We start from the raw sequence: 15,844 nt of genomic DNA, 5'->3' as shown, positions 1-15,844 counted from the left end.
CGGTCTACTATGAACTGGAAGGCTGACTGCGTGGCTTCTAGAGCTCAAAATTGATGACTGGGGAGAAAGCACATGGTGTTTCACAGGGAAGAGCAGCTCTCAATGCTGAAGTTCTGAAGAACCAGGACTTCTTAGCCTGCCTTTGTGGTTTCAGCATAAAAATCTAGTGGTCACAGGGTTCTCAATTACCCCATGTGTATGCGAAAGCTGTTTCGTATTCTTCTGGTTTACTAGGCACAGCCAAACTGGCTGCATTTCTGTTTGAAATGCTGTGTACATAATGTGATCAAAAGTCTATAATAGGAGCAAACCATATCCTGAGTTGGTAATTTCATTTCTCTGTTATTTATCTTTTTTATTTTGCACCTTTAACAGCAATATTTGGTTGGCTGCATGAACTTTGCTGTTGACAGGCAACATAATATTTCCCTCTGGCTACAGCACATTTATCCAGCATGTGTCACGTGCCTGTGGGCTCCAGCAAAATTAGCACAGCAGTGAAGCAAGGAAGTTGCTCTCCAGGCTTGGCTGGATAACCTGATACAACTACTTTTTCAGTTTGCAAGTATACCAGTCAGTTGACGCTACACTTACAAATACTGATGAATTTGTATTTCACAGGAAAACCTGAATGGCATTCAAGAGGTTAAGGCACATGGTGTAGAAATAGCAAGAGCAAGCATTTGGATTACAATTCTCCATGTATCTTCAAATGAACCAGTTTCTACTGATATCCATACGATATTCAGTACACATCCATAGAAAAGGCCTACTCACTGTTCTGCAGAAAGGCTGAGACAACATGGAGAACCAGAAGGCAGCCCTGCAGCCCAGTAAATATGATTTTCACATTACTAGGAAAAGCAGCAGGTTTTGGTCTGTCCATGCAGTATTTGCTTGCACTTGTCTTGGCCTGAGCTAATTTCAGCTTGTTTTAGCTGTGACAGCAGTTGTTTAGCAGCCAGGGAACAATTGCATAACTTGGTTTTGGTTAGTTCTTTGAATACCACATACAGTAAAGGTGTAGCTGACATGCTGTTACTTATTAACACGTATGAACCCCATAGACTGGGATTACAGGGGCTGTTGTGTACCTTTAACTAAGACAGTCAAAGATAATCAAACTTAGTTGGGAACCAGTGAAAAAAGAGCAACTAAACAGGCTATGTTAGCAACCAAAGAAAACACAACTCCAGCACGACACAAGAAAGAGGATGAAAGAACTCCATCAGCAACATAACCCTGCAGAGAAACAACTTGGTGGGCACCAGTCAATGACTGCACACCCCCTCGCCCTGTTCTCCTCGTGGCAGACAGGTACCGTGGGTGTAGGACTCGTGGGGCATTGCAACCACAAACAAAACTCCACTCAGAAGTATATGCCAGCAGTTTAAATGTATTATTAAGGAGGCTTTTTCTGATAATTTTGACTGTGTTGTATTATTTTAACTGGTCTAATAATTAAATTTTAATATTCTGGTTTGATTGTTACAACTTTAGCTAGCCAAACAAACTTCTTGACTCTGTATGCAAAGTGTGCATTTCCTTTCAGACCATAGTAAGACTGAGTGTAACAAAGACTGCGAGCAGCTTTTCTGTGAAAGCCATTCTGTGGGTTCCAGTGATCACAGAAGACCAGGAATGCTGCTTATGTATGTTCCTGTGGTCCTGGCAAACATCTTGCTTGTACTCCTTCTCCATTTTGTAAGAACTATTGCAGCTAGGGAAATGGGTTGCTCAGGCACTCAGAGCCAAATTTTTGTAACACAGAAACTGACCAACAGTTTGCAAACTTTAGTGTTAATGCCAAACCTTACATGTAAAGAGATCAAGTGAGAGAGCACATAGGCAATGTGGTCAGTGACACATAAGCTAGATCAGGAAATTCAGACTTCAAAAGCAAAGGTGAGAAATTAAAAGCCAAAATAGGAGCCTGCTGTGTTAAAACACTGAAAAAGTAGAACTGTGGAAGGGATTGAAGCTGTAGAACAACATTATGCACAAAGCAAGGCACGGACACAGCTCTTAGCAAAGCACTCTCTTGCTATAATGCTGACTTAGGGAATAGAAATTAACAGTTTGATCAAGATACTGACCCTTCCATAGAGATCTATAAGGCTAAAAGTCCACATGCCTCTGATGCTGAGGTGCTGCCAGTGTTCAGAGTGAATCCTGTATCACCCCATCACTGCCTGGGTTACTGTAAAAACAGAAGATGGACCAACAGAAGGGAAAGACGGAGAAATACACAACCAGTCAGACTGACTTGTTAGGGAAGCAATAATAATTACTGATCATCAGATCCCAGAATAATTAAGAGTCTTGGCCCCAAAAGCAGATCCTTGAAACAGAAAAAAAACCCTGTGTATTAAATAGTTTCTTAAGTTAGATGCTAATATTGGTTTAACCATGACTGATCAGAAGAATTCCTCTTGAGCATCTGCTACAGCTTCTGGGTGGACTGATGGAAAAACTGATGTAGATGCAATCTTTGCAGTAGTAAATGATCACTATATGTGGATATATAACATTGCATTACGTATATTAGCACAAGCCGAATGTAAGAGTAGAAATGTATTTGGCATGGAAAAAGCTATCAGCCTCTGTCCATAGTCTTCTAAACAATAGAGGCAGACAAGCCCCAAATTATGATCAGGTTGCTTTTGAACAGTTCTTTTGTAGAACAGGCCTAGCCCCAGGATGTTAAACACATCTATAAAACAGGAAAGGGATCTTAAAGCAAACTTAGGCAACTTTGGGATCCATGCAAGACAAGGAATTTTAATAGTTATGCTAGGATGAATCTGGAGGACGACAGTTATCCACTGTCATCTGTCCTGTAGGGGAATGCAGGCAGTGGGCTGATTGGCACTGATAACACGCAGCTGTGGCCTTGCCTCAGCGGCAGTGGGTTGGTTGACATGGACGATGTGCAGCTGTAGCTCTTCCTGCTGAGTGGTTAAATAGCCCTGAGGATGGTGGGAGAGGGTCAAGTGGATGAGGAGCAGTGTGGTCTGGTCTTTGGAGGAAGGCAAAACAGCATGGACAGTAGACTCTGACCAACAGTAAAAGCCTTGTTGCAGCCGGCTAGTTTGTTTGTGCTGCAGCAACTGGTGCCCTGTGTGAGGCTGCCTGAGTTGGACTCCGACTACAACAACTGATGCCCCATGTAGCTGAGACAAGAGGGAGAGCCTGTAACCCGTAACAGACACTGTGAGAGGTGAGTCATTGACAACTAATTGATATGGGTGTATTGCAATATTTGTTGTCCATCTTAACTCAAATTGCAACTCTGTCCTGTTGCAAAAAGAGCTCCACAATAAAGAGCCAGCTGAAAGAACGTTTAGTTTCCGAAGTCATCATAAAAACAAAAAGGCCCAGGGATATCGTCAAAGGCAGAACAGTAAATCACTATTACATTAGATTCAGAACAGATTAGTAAAATAATGCAGATGATAAGGTTCCCTAAATGATGATAATTGCATTGAAGGAGTAGTTAAACTAAAGAAAAGCCCCATGACTGACACATAAGAATGGTTCTTGAGCAATGAATAGTGATTCAGACTGAGCAGTGAGATAGAGCTTGGCTAGAATTAGCAAAGGGGATCCAGCAAGCAAGAAGGGGAGAGAAGAAGGAGAAAAAAGGGGACAATAACACATTGAAATTAGTCCAGCCTGTAACATTTGCTAACAGTGGACTGCAGCGGTGGGACTGGAGAGGGAGGGTAGGTGTGAAGCAGTGTGTTGGTAGGAGTGCCCAATGTGGTATGGAAAAACAAGGAAAGATTAAAAAAAGTTGAACAGAACAAGTGAAGCGTGTGAAGGGTATGGCTGCTTATATTGTATTTATTTGGTTTAGCTGGTTTTGCTTTCTTTTTTTTTGATGTTGTATATGTCTATATGAAATGGAAAAGATACTGGGTTTTTGTAGTCAGTTCCCATAGCTGAAGTTAACATCAAGACCATCGTATTAATCTACAAATAATGAGGAAAAATGGAACCAGTTGTAAGGTGTATTCATCTCCAATCAAGGGAAACTCTGTTTCTCTCCATGAGGACATACATGCCTCCCATTAATAATAGTCATCATGATCACTAATATATGCTGTTTGTATATGCAACATATACATAGATGTGATGCTGTATGTTTATAAAACAAATTAAGTGCTAGAAAAAACAAAGCTTAATCAATTCAGTGTAGAAATAATTACCAGGGTAAATTTTATCTTAGAAGAATGTATGCTATTATGTGTATATTTGCAACACTGGGCCTGGGAAGACTGTGTTTGTATAGTGATATATACAATGCCACGGCTATAAAACAGCCAGATAGAAAACAGATCATGGTGGGAACCAGAATTTCCTCAATTACAGAGATATAAAAAAACTACATACAAGTATGACATGCAACCGTGTACCAATTCTATGAAAAAGGTTTTGTTATCAAGGACCTAGTCAAACGAAGTTAGAAATGTTTAACACCATTGTAATGTGTGTGTTGATCAATTGCCCACAAATTATTTTAAATTATCTCATTGTGTATAACTATCTAATAATAGATGTGTAAGCAAATAGTGTCTGCTGAAGGGTGTGATTTTAATTACATTGTACCTATAGAAGCAACACACAGCTCACGGGAATCACTGCAATGGTGTGCTACGTTAGGCTCAAAGCCTTTAGGAAATGCCAAGCAGTCTTCAACAATTTTCAAACAATCCCCAGAAATGCTGGAGCACTCCACTCTTACACCCAAAGTCTGACATGAGGTCAGAAGCCACAAAGGGAGAGGTTACTGTACACTAAACACATCACCAAGTGAACCATGTTACTACCACAGTTCAAAATGCACTGGATGTGCCTCTGAGTCATATTCCTCAACTTGAAGAGTTTGGGTTTATATCCTAGAATCATCATTTTAATCATTATACTGATTTTTCTTAGCTATAAAAATCAAATGTTAAGTGTGTTATGGTTACACGTAACAGTGAAGCAGAGCAGATTACTCAGACCTGTACAAGCTGTCTGGAGGTAAGATCAAACAGAAAACAGCGGATGTCTCGGAGACATCTCAAGGAGTATCCTCAAGACATAAGGGCTGCAACATCCATTTTTAACTTGTAAAAACTGTATATGAAGTGGACTAACAAAAGGAAGGATAGCCCCATAAATATGGTTTTGCCATTTCTAGCATGCTAATAGAACAAAGACATCCTATCAGGCAACTAAATCTCGCATCCAAATTGAAGAGGTATTTATTAAGTGCCAAATTCTGTAATACTGAATGACAAATACGAAATCAAACTTTTTTGGAAAATTCTACATCTTGACTTTCTCTTGTGTGGAGTTATGCTGTCTTCCCGTACTGGACCTCCAGTGATGAGATATGCAGGCTCGTTTAAGTGCATAGCACCAATCACAACCTCTTCACCTGAAGTAAGTACCAACAGCAACTTTTTGCCTGCTGTGCCATCTACTTGCCAGGCTGGTTTAAAAAATAAACCCTCATTTTACCTGTGGCTTACACAACTCTTGGACTCTATAAGCTACTTAAAATTACTAAGGTTCTTATTTTAATAGCTCTAAGGGGCAATGCATCAGTGTGCACAAGGGCATGTGGATTTTATACCTTTATAGTGGACAGACACAAGTGAAATTGTCCTGGACTTTAATCACTGCTTCATCAAAATACAGGGCTACAATTTCCCCTTCGTTTTACATCAGATATCCTACCCACTGTAAAGCGGTGTAAACCTTCAAAGACCTTATTCACTTTCACTTTACAACATCTTAGATACTCAGGAGGACAGCACTCTTCTTGCAAATCCACTTGTACAGGGAGTGGCAGTTGTCAGGATGCATTTGCTTCAGTTTATAGGCAGCACATTTATTTTCTTTCTTGTGTTCTCTTATTGTAAAACTGCAGGAGTGAAACAACACACAGATACAAAGATCATTGAAAAAAATTATTTGCATATACAAAGAATGAAACCACAAGGACTTTTTGTCTTTATACTGTCTTTCTTTTGATTCTCTGACATACAGACAGGTTTTATTTGTTCAGTAAGCTTCACCCTTTCTCTGTTTCCCTACTTGTTATGCAGCTGGAGGTAAAAGCTTACACAGCATAGGTACGTCCTAATAAAATTAGCGCCTTTTCTGAGAGCTGTCAAGGTATTTCACTTTTCAGCTGCAGGTATTGAGCAGAATTCTGTACTGAGAAAAATTAGAATGGGCTGAGCTGCCTACCTGGAGTATGGCCCTGATATTTTACTAGTACTTTCTCATGGTCTAATAGTGGAACAGCCTGGGCAGAGCAAGTGCAGAACATGTCACAAAGCTAACACGGATGCATTCCAGAATGAACCTACCTGTGCCCTGGACGTTTGGGATCACGGAGCCATACCCATTTTCCTTTTTCCTCATCAAAGTTTAATCCAGTCCAAACAAAGCCAGTGTCTTTATCCTTCAGTTTGCTTAAGAAGTCCTAGAGAGAGGTGTGACTTTTGAACTCTGATAATAATGACACTTCATAAAACTCCAGCACCAATAATGTATAGTGGCAATTAATATTTTAAAACCAGCAAGGCTTTTAACCCCAGAGATTCCAGATAATGTTTTCAACAAATCTAAAAGGAAAAAAAACCCCAACCAAACCAAATATATGGAAATTAGTTGTTCAGATTCTGAACTACACCCAGTACCGTGGCTAGTGATGGTAAGTGTAGCAACCAAGGGGCTAAACTTTGGCTCCTTGCTGGCCCCAGGACCATTCCACTAGTGCGTTTGAGATGACTATCAGGCTGATCAGAATTACAGGAGCTGAAGGTATCTCCTCTTTTTTCCCTGACTACAAAGGAGGTGATCGTTTTGCCGGCTCACCCTCCTGGGTGCTCTAGAAGTGACTGTCTGAACCTGGTCACCTTTTAAGCAAAATCAGAAGCACAGAAGAGAACACTCACAAAAGAAACACACTACAAGTCAGGATTTGGTCCACAGAACTCTTTTTTTTTTTTTTTTTTTTTTTTCCTGTTACCACAGATGTGGTACTGGTATTTAAAAATTTACAAAGTAGAGAGGAACAGCTCTATCCCCCAATGACAACAGCCTTTATGACAGCTTAGCTCTGTACAGGTTTGATTTGGAGTAAAACATGCAAGGATCCTTCAAATGCCAGCTGGTTCTTGCTGGAGATAATCCCTAGGCATATCATTGCATCTATTTAAATGAAACGTAGGCTATTGGTCTTCTATTTGACACAAATATTTCTTAACATGCAGAAGCCAATCATCAAAGCACTTTCCATTGACAATGCCTTTTATGAGCATGTCTAGATTAGAAATGGCTTCTAAAAATATATGTGGAAAGCTATACTTTGATATATAGATTCACAAGGTATAAGCAAAAAGAATATTTAAATCACAGTGTGTTTTACAAGCTTACCATTTCAGTTGCATCCTCTATAATCAGGAGCTCAGATTTTTTTCCCAAGCAATACTTTCTGCTGTTCTCCCAGGTGGCAAGAGTTTTTGAGTAGAAATAACATTTTCCGTAATGCAGCTTCCAGTCAATGGGACAGAGTTCACATCTGGACTCTGTGAAGAGTTTGGGGTGAAGGGATTTTTGTCACTTTTTTTCTTTTACAACTGATATTATTATTATTGGCTCCTGCTTTTTCTTCAGCTTTTGAGTAAGAGTGTAAAGAAGCTTTAAACCAGGGGCAGAGCAGAAATTGCAACGGTACAGCTCATTTTAAGAAAGCACATTGTCACTGATTTACACTGGTAGTAAACATAGTCATTCTTTGCTTAAGGACCACTCTGCATCTTTAAAAATTTCAGAACTCTAAGTAATCATACTAAATATTTTACATAATTGGGGTAAAAGCCATCAATAAAATCCCAGCTCTGCTGAAATCACTGGGAGTAGTACAATTCAATGGCATCCATGGAGAAATAACAAAGGCCTTCAGTACCACTGCTCTGGTTTTATTTCTTGCTTCAACTAAAATTTGCAAGGATGGAACTGTAAAATAGATCACTTTATACATCTTTATCAACATAAACATGCTTACTCTGGTATCTAAAGGTCAACTCCTTTGTGCAGGTGTTTATTTTTATATTAATCTTTTCAAAAGCTTCAAAACATTTATGTTACTATGAGCAAGACTTTATTTTCTTACCATTTGCATGCATGCATAAACCTTCCTTTAATGTAGTCAGTAAGCTGTTTTCATTAAGAACTTCCTCAAAGGTACTGTCACTTTCAGTAAAGTTTCCTCTGGACTCCCACACGCCACTTGATAGCAAGTCACCTGGACAAGAATCTCCAACAATTTAATGTAAACTCACAAGTGAACTGCATAGAAACACCATAGTATTTTTCTGTGTATAATAATAGGAGCTTGAAGTGGAAACTCAGATTGCTCATTTGCCCTTCCAGCTCTCCTGTAAATGGTAGGTGGAGAACTGAGCATTAATTAATGAGTATACATTAAACAAACAGATGAGGTGACTGACTTCACAAAGACAGTGTAGAATCCTTTATCATCATGCTTTTGACAACACGGCATGCAACAGCTGTCTTTCAAATAACATGGTGGTTCCCCTGGTTTTCCAGTTCCTGAAATTTGTTGAGCTTGTTTCAGGAAAGAATGGGTTGATGTGAGAGAGCAGGACTTGCATCCAGAGAAAAGGAGACGGGTGACTCTGGAGGATAGTAATTCCCAGAAGTGCTTCTGAACTCTCATTTTCTCTTAATGATTTTGACATACAAAGTGATTTTGATGTCCAGACGGAGACTGGAACATGGGGACTCCCAGGCCAAGATTTTCTAAAGAAAGAAGCTACAACATAGACTCCTTGATCAAGATGCAGATGCTTGTTGATGACAACCTAGAAACTTGTCCAGCTTGCTTGACCAGGGCAACTGCAACCATTTCTCCCTGATCTCTAAGTTTAGATGCTCAGGGATAACGACACACATCTCTGCTGGTTAGGTAAGCTCTGTATGCCTGTGATCGATGCTGGCAGTGACCCCATGCTTATGCACAAATTCCGTGGACAATGCAAAAGCCACTTCTAGAAATTTAAGGGCACTCGTTTTTACTTCTGTTTAAAGAGGTCTTTTCCAACTATGTGTACTGTCTTTCAGCCTCCTATCTCACCCATCCCTGAAGTCCAGCTCACATTCCCATTGTACACACCAGGGAGGACCGGCTGAGACTTAAGGTAAGCAAAGCAGGGCATCAGGAGGTGAAGACTGGCAGTGAGGATGAGGGAGGCGAAGATAGCAGGGATTCCAGTTGTACCGTATACCTGGAGTGAGTTTTGTTTCATTACTACAAAAGTATTTTCAAGCTGGAAGATGGATGGCTGGATTCTCTGGCTAGAAACCTTGGTGGTTTGTTCAGTTTTGGAAAGGAATAGGAAGAACTCTTGGATTGGGGGGGCTGGAAAGTGAGAAAGACTCCAGCCCGTTTTGTATGCCCCAAACATGCAACAATTCTGTGAAAGCCGCTGACCTGCTGCAGTGACTCCCACCTTCATGAGAAACACAATAGTAGAAAGCATGAGTGGTCATATCGCCTATCAAAATAGCTTCTTTGCAAAACTTGTTTAATGTAAGGATTGATAACCTGTTGTTTTCACAGGAATTAAAGCAAAACATTTCACATGGTCACTCACATTGCTGAATTAAGGTGATCACAACTCCCAGAAATACAACATTCAGAAATCCTGAGAGAGCAGCAAAATACCGCAAGCCTGAAGAATTAGAGAGACGTTCTGCAAGAAATAAGAGGGTTTTACAAACACAGCGTGAATTTCTACCAAGGGCATAATTCCAGGTTTCCCTAAACACCTTTCAGACAGAACATCCATCACTGTCACTTTGCTGCGTGCTTTGTCACAGTTACTTTTCCCTTTCTGGTTGCGTCCTGCAAATATCAAGTGGTTCTTGCTTCTAATAAACTTTCATTTATGAAAATTTTTTTTGGTGCTTGAGTTTTCTCATGCTGTCTTCACTGACAGCCAGTTAATTTGAGGTTTTGAGCGGCTACTGAACAGTTTCTGCTTCTCCATAGCAGGGAGACATCATCTGTAGCTACAATGAAGACTGTTAGATGTCACAGCAAGCACCTAAACATTGCTGAAGAAAACCTCACAAACTGGACAAACTGAAGTTTAACAGTTACAGACAAAAAGATGTATATAACATGTAAGAACAAAAATGAGGTTCGAGGGCTATGAGTACCAACACTATCGGTCAAGAAAGGACCAGTAGATTCTCTGAAAATTAAACTCTGTAACTCCAGGACCCACTGATCAGCTTTATCACCTGTACCTGTCAAGTCAAAGGCCTTTAGAAAAGTCCACATTATAATTTGGAGAGATTTTTTTTTTTGGTTGAGTCTTTGATGTTCAGCTAATCCCACCTGGAAAATTACTACAAAATGTTTGAAAAATTAAGTAGCAGTGCTTTAAACAGGGCTTCTTTGCAGACTGGATACTTGATTAAGATCAGGGACAAGTGGTACAAAAATTCGTTCCCTTACAACTGAAAGAAAATGACTTTTAATTAGAATCAGAAAAGCCCAGAAATGCACAGTCAAGGTGAATCTTCCTTCTGAATATTACCCAACAATCTTATAATTTATTCTTATATATATAAGAATATATATATTATATATATAACTCCTGCCATACCACTTCCTAGTGAAACTCACTGCTTCTGTTTGCTCACTCACTTTATTTCAGGATTTCCACATATCTTGCCTTAGAATCACAGAACTATGTAGGCTGGAAGGAATATCATGAGGACCTTTAGGTCAGACTCCTGCTTAAGGTGAGTGAGGTTACAGGAGGTTACTCAAGGCTTTGTCCAGCCAGTTTCTAAATATCTCCAAGGATGGGGATTCCACAGCCTCTCCAGGCTCCTGTCCTAGTGTTTGACCACCGCCACTGTAATAAAACTTTTCTCGTATCAAATTGTAATTTGCCATGTTTCAATTTGTCACTTCCAATGTGCATCTTTAAGAAGAGTTTGGTTCTGTCTTCTCTATGCTGTCCCATTTGGTAGTTAAAGAGAAAGGCAAAACTCCCTTCAGCCTTCTCAGAGCTGCACAAAGCCAATGTCTCGGCCTCTCCTGTGTCACTTCTTCAGCTCACTCGCTATTTTGGGAGCCCTCCGCTGGACTCATTCCAGCAGATTACCAGCACGCGTTTGGAAGAGCTAGTAATATAGTTAACATAGACTGCCGTACAGCAAAGTCCTTTAAAATAACAAAGGCATAAAAGATGTTCTGTGGTACCTGAAAGGAGTCCTTTGAGCAGGGAGAACAGTTAGAAGTTTCCCAACTATGTGGGAAATCTCATGTGTTAATTTTTTCTTCCTAGTTTTCTAACATTAGTGTTTGCAGGAAATACTTTGTGAATGTTCTTCTAGAAAGACCAAGGCATAACACACAGTTCTCTTTGTCCAAACTTAACTTCATGGGGAAAAAAGATTTTACATGCAAACCTTCCATGAGTTAGGGTCCAGGACTAAAGTCAGAAAATAACAGAAGGATGACTTTCTGTTTCATGGAAATGGCCATTCTCAGAAGAGAAAAAAGGATGCCAAAATGCTGTACATTGTAGAGAGCTTGTTCTCAAACTAATAAATAAGATCATGAAGTACCCCATGGAAGAATCCTTTAAGAGCCATTATGCTTCATACGCTGGTGGCCCAGATCACATGCGAATCAGCTGTTTGAAAGTTTCTCTGCTTTTAAACTTACTTCAAAAATATAATGCATGGAGCAGTGTTTCGAATCATGGAATGAGTTGAACTTTGTGCTACAAGATAAACTCATTTCCACTAACACTTTCACTTCATGTCTCATTTCTAGCTGTCATCATTTTTGCACAGAGGTAAAACATCTTTTTTCCTCGTTTGTCTACTCAATCGTACTTGGCAAATGCTGTATCTGTGACTAGTCATCTTTAAATACTCAAACAGCTAATCCCCAAGTTTTTTATTTCCACCCTATTTAGGTGGCAAATATATGTAAACAGAATGCAGTACTTTTCACTAGCTATGCAAAATATTATGATTAGGCATCTGTGTGCATTTTCCTTCTTCCTTTGGGTGCTAAGCAGTGATTTTGACATAAAAAAAGGCGATTAAGATATCTGGGGTCTGATCTTACCTCTGCCAAGGCTTGTACAATGGCTAGCCAGCAGGCAAAGGAGTAACAGGGACTTGTTTAAATGCTCAGCCCGGTGCTCAGCTGGCCAGGGTGAGCTCTGGTAGCAGCCATACCGCAGCACTGCCCACACAGCATGGGCTAACAGCTCAGCACCTGCCCAGCTCCTCAAGACAGCTCTGCAGCTTGCACCACTGGCAAGATGGGATGGGACTGCAGGGGGGAAGGGGAGCCCTGCGTTGTGCTCTTCCTCTTGTGCTACATGAACTGCCGCAGATATTGCACTAGGTTATGCCAACAAGGCATTGCAACTCCAGCAGATATACTTCTGTATTCTGTATGTGTATCATGCTACCACGACTAGCCTGTGCCTGGTCTAAAGCTAGCTCACACCCTGCGCTGCAAGCAGAGACCCAGCTTGCAGCCCGCTGTTCGACAAGCTGAATGGAAGCACTGTTCTCCGCAGTCGCTTACCCGCAGTCTTTCTGCTGCCCTGTCATGTCGCGCTACCCAGCCAAGCAGGTAGATGAAGATAAAGCATTTTAAACCTGGCATTGCCGCTGTGTGCGCTGCGTGTTTGTGGTCCCACACTATTCTGTGTGCCACATCTGCTTAGTCTGACTTTCTGCTTCTTTGAAATGGAGATATTCAATTTACTCTATTACAGCTAAGTTTTGTGCATGTTGACAAGCATTTTAAAGACCAGTGAAAGGTCTTAATTAAATAAATATTAGCTTTTATGATCGGTTTTCTCATTTTTTTTCTCAATTTTGCTGGTTCTGTACCTTTACTGCAGTTGGGAACACACTTTCGGGTAAGTCGTAATAATAGACAAACTGGTGCAATTTACATCAGTAAAACACAACTTATCCTGCCATACTGAGTAACTGAGGTTGGCTTTTACTTTTCTTCTACTCAAAATTGTTCTTACATAAAACTTAGCCAGGATTTCTCAGGAACCAATCATCATAGCTAATTAACTGTTTGGAAACTGGATGTCTAATTTCTCTGAGGACTTGGTATTTACGGTCTGAGAAGCTCTTACTTGGGACACAAAAGAAATAAAGGTTAGCAAAGGTGAGCTCCACCATATATCTTTGTACTGTCTCCACTGATGGTCCTGACACTTTTGACAAAATCCCCAGAAGCCATTGAAGAAGATTACTGGACAGTAAATTCCTGTCTTACAGTTTTCATTTAAATTATTCTGAAATTCTTTTTAGCTGTGATTCCTGAAAACAAAACCAAGCAAAAACCCCAACCAACCAACCAACCAAACAAAACCCCAATCCCAGAGAAAACTTCAATGGCTAATGAGCTGAGACCACTGTCAAACTTGCTGCCAGCTACTGCCTCATGTTTTCCTCATACACTTGTCTCCCAGTCTCCGTTTTGTACTGGCACTGTCAGCATGAGTACGTCAAGCCTCCTGGTACTATTAGTACTGCATTTTATTTACTATCCATCATATTTCTCTGTATACTGCCATATACCATTGGCAACTTCCGTAGCACCAGCTAAAATTTTGGCAGACTGGGGTTTTTTTATGATAACTCAAAGATGAGATTTGTTATTTACAGCACCAGTCTGAAGGCTGACCATAAACACTTAAATGCTCACCTGCATTGGAGCTTTTCTTCTTTGTTTTGAAATGAAGTTCTGTGTAACCATCTTCATTCTCCATCTCGAGGGGTTTTTAGCACTTCTTCCTATTTGAATCTAAGTGTCACAGCAGGCTAGGAAATGCTTCAAGTAAGCGTGGTAAACAGGAAGGGGACACTGGATGACCATTTGTGCTTTTAGCTGAAGCCACGCAGTAGCAGGACTGTGAGAAGGAACTTAACAGTACAAACTGCACAGAGCAGCAAACTCTTTTTCTCTTCTTTTTCACTTCCTTCGTCTCTCTCTGACAAACTCTCCTAACACTGTATTTTCTCCAATGCAATATCACGGTCCTCACATCCAGTCTTTCAATGCACACACACTCCTGCATGTGAGAGAACAGATTTGAGCCCCTCTAGCCCATTTCACGGGATTGATGGATTGTTCTCATTTACCTTACATTAAAATCAACTGTGTCAACTCCATGTGTTTCTCAAATGCTGGGAACTTCTTGCTTTAGCAAAAGAAGATTGTGTGCCCATGTCTCAGTAAATAGCTGCAAAGGGCATTTAAATACATGTATTGATCCTTGGTTCGGCTTTGTGCCTGTCCGTTTGAGCCACTGTTCATTGATTTGAGCAACATGATGCCTTTCTTTAAATGGAGACTTTTGTGGCATGGAACTACTGATGCAGATCTATTCAAACTTTGCCGTCTGCAACATTCCTGTTGCACTTCGAAAGGACAAGCCTGGGCTTTTTCTGTCAGCAGAGAGTCATTTACTTTTAAAAATACTGTGCAAGGTCTTTTCCAAAAAAATGAAGCTGGGGATTCTAGCAAGTTCTCGGTGATCTTTTAAGTGCTAGTCTGCAATATTTCTTTCTGAAAAATGAAGATTCAGTAGAATGTTGAAGGTTTTTTTCTCTGAAATGGTTATAATGACTTCTGTCTGCTGTCAAATTCACTGGGTTTCACCAAGGTTTTCTTTGGGTCAGGACTTCACCTTTAATGTGTCTGTATAGTGTCTAGTGGTGATACATCATGGGATACATAGACTATCGCGTCATTAGCTGTGGCATGCAATTAAATACCTAGTGTCCTAAACACCTGTTTGGAGGAATATAAACACATCCAGAGCACTATACAGAAATTATTTATTGGTTTCTTAAACAAAACCTCTTTGGTTATTAGGAATGTTCATTTAAGCTTGAAAACCAAAGTGACTTTACCTGGGATTTTATATTGCAGATAGTACCTGGAAGCCAGGCTCAAGCTGTATGCAGTACAACCACATACAGCAAAAAAACTGAACTCCAAGAGAAGTATTTCAAACATAAACATACTACTTGAGGCTGATGGATCAGTATAAAACAAAAGGTGCTGGGTGACTGTCCTGATTTTGGCTGGGATAAAGTTAATTTTCTTCTTAGTAGCTGGTACAGTGCTATGTTTTGGATCTGCTGTGAGAATAATGTTGATAACACTCTGACGTTTTAGTTGTTGCTGAGTAGTGTTTACTCCAAGTCAAGGACTTTTCAGTTTCACATGCTCTGCCAGTGAGCAGGTGGACATGAAGCTGGGAGGGAGCAGAGCCGGGACAGCTGACCTGACCTAGACAAGGGGATATTCCATACCATAGAACGTCATGCTCGGTGTATAGACTGCGGGGAGCTGGCCAGAGACTGCCCATAGCTGCTCAGGGACTGGCTGGGCATCAGTCAGTGGGTGGTGGGCAGCTGTATTCTGTATCACTTGTGGGTTTTTTTCCTTGGCTTTTATTCTCTCTTTCCCTCTCCTCTTCATTACAGTTATTTGTTGGCGTTGTTATTACTTTATTTTAATTATTAAACTGTTCTTACCTCAGCCCATGGGTTTTACCTTTCTCCAGTTCTCCTCCCCATCCCATTGGGAGTGGAGGGGTGGAGTGAGCAAGGGGCTGAGTGGTACTTAGTTGCTGAATGGGTTTAAACTGCAACAGTGACCAACAATTATATTCTGTTCCTACAAGGTGGTAGTATTTACTATGCAGCATCACAGTGCTTAATAACTCTCCTGTAC

At 40.5% G+C, this 15,844-nt stretch overlaps 1 protein-coding gene across 2 annotated transcripts; it reads right to left on the bottom strand.

The window, feature by feature from the left end:
- Positions 1-5,648: 5,648 nt before the first annotated feature.
- Positions 5,649-14,150, bottom strand: LOC121089444 (killer cell lectin-like receptor subfamily F member 1). Of its 2 annotated transcripts, none has more exons than XM_040596666.1 (6): positions 13,805-14,150; positions 9,684-9,782; positions 8,180-8,323; positions 7,441-7,592; positions 6,369-6,484; positions 5,649-5,917 (listed from the first exon to the last, which is right to left on the bottom strand). In XM_040596666.1, exons 1-6 carry the CDS (start codon positions 13,866-13,868, stop codon positions 5,788-5,790), a joined length of 705 nt encoding a protein of 234 aa, XP_040452600.1. In that variant the 5' UTR covers positions 13,869-14,150; the 3' UTR covers positions 5,649-5,787. The 2 variants fall into 2 exon arrangements, with proteins under 2 accessions (XP_040452600.1, XP_040452601.1); XM_040596667.1 differs by having other exon boundaries at positions 8,180-8,311; positions 13,805-14,144.
- Positions 14,151-15,844: the final 1,694 nt, after the last annotated feature.

This window comes from Falco naumanni, chromosome 5 (genome assembly GCF_017639655.2).
Source record: "Falco naumanni isolate bFalNau1 chromosome 5, bFalNau1.pat, whole genome shotgun sequence".
Lineage (NCBI taxonomy): Eukaryota > Metazoa > Chordata > Aves > Falconiformes > Falconidae > Falco > Falco naumanni.
The sequence above is the reverse complement of the archived record's forward strand: the minus strand, read 5'-3'. Positions and strand labels throughout refer to the sequence as shown.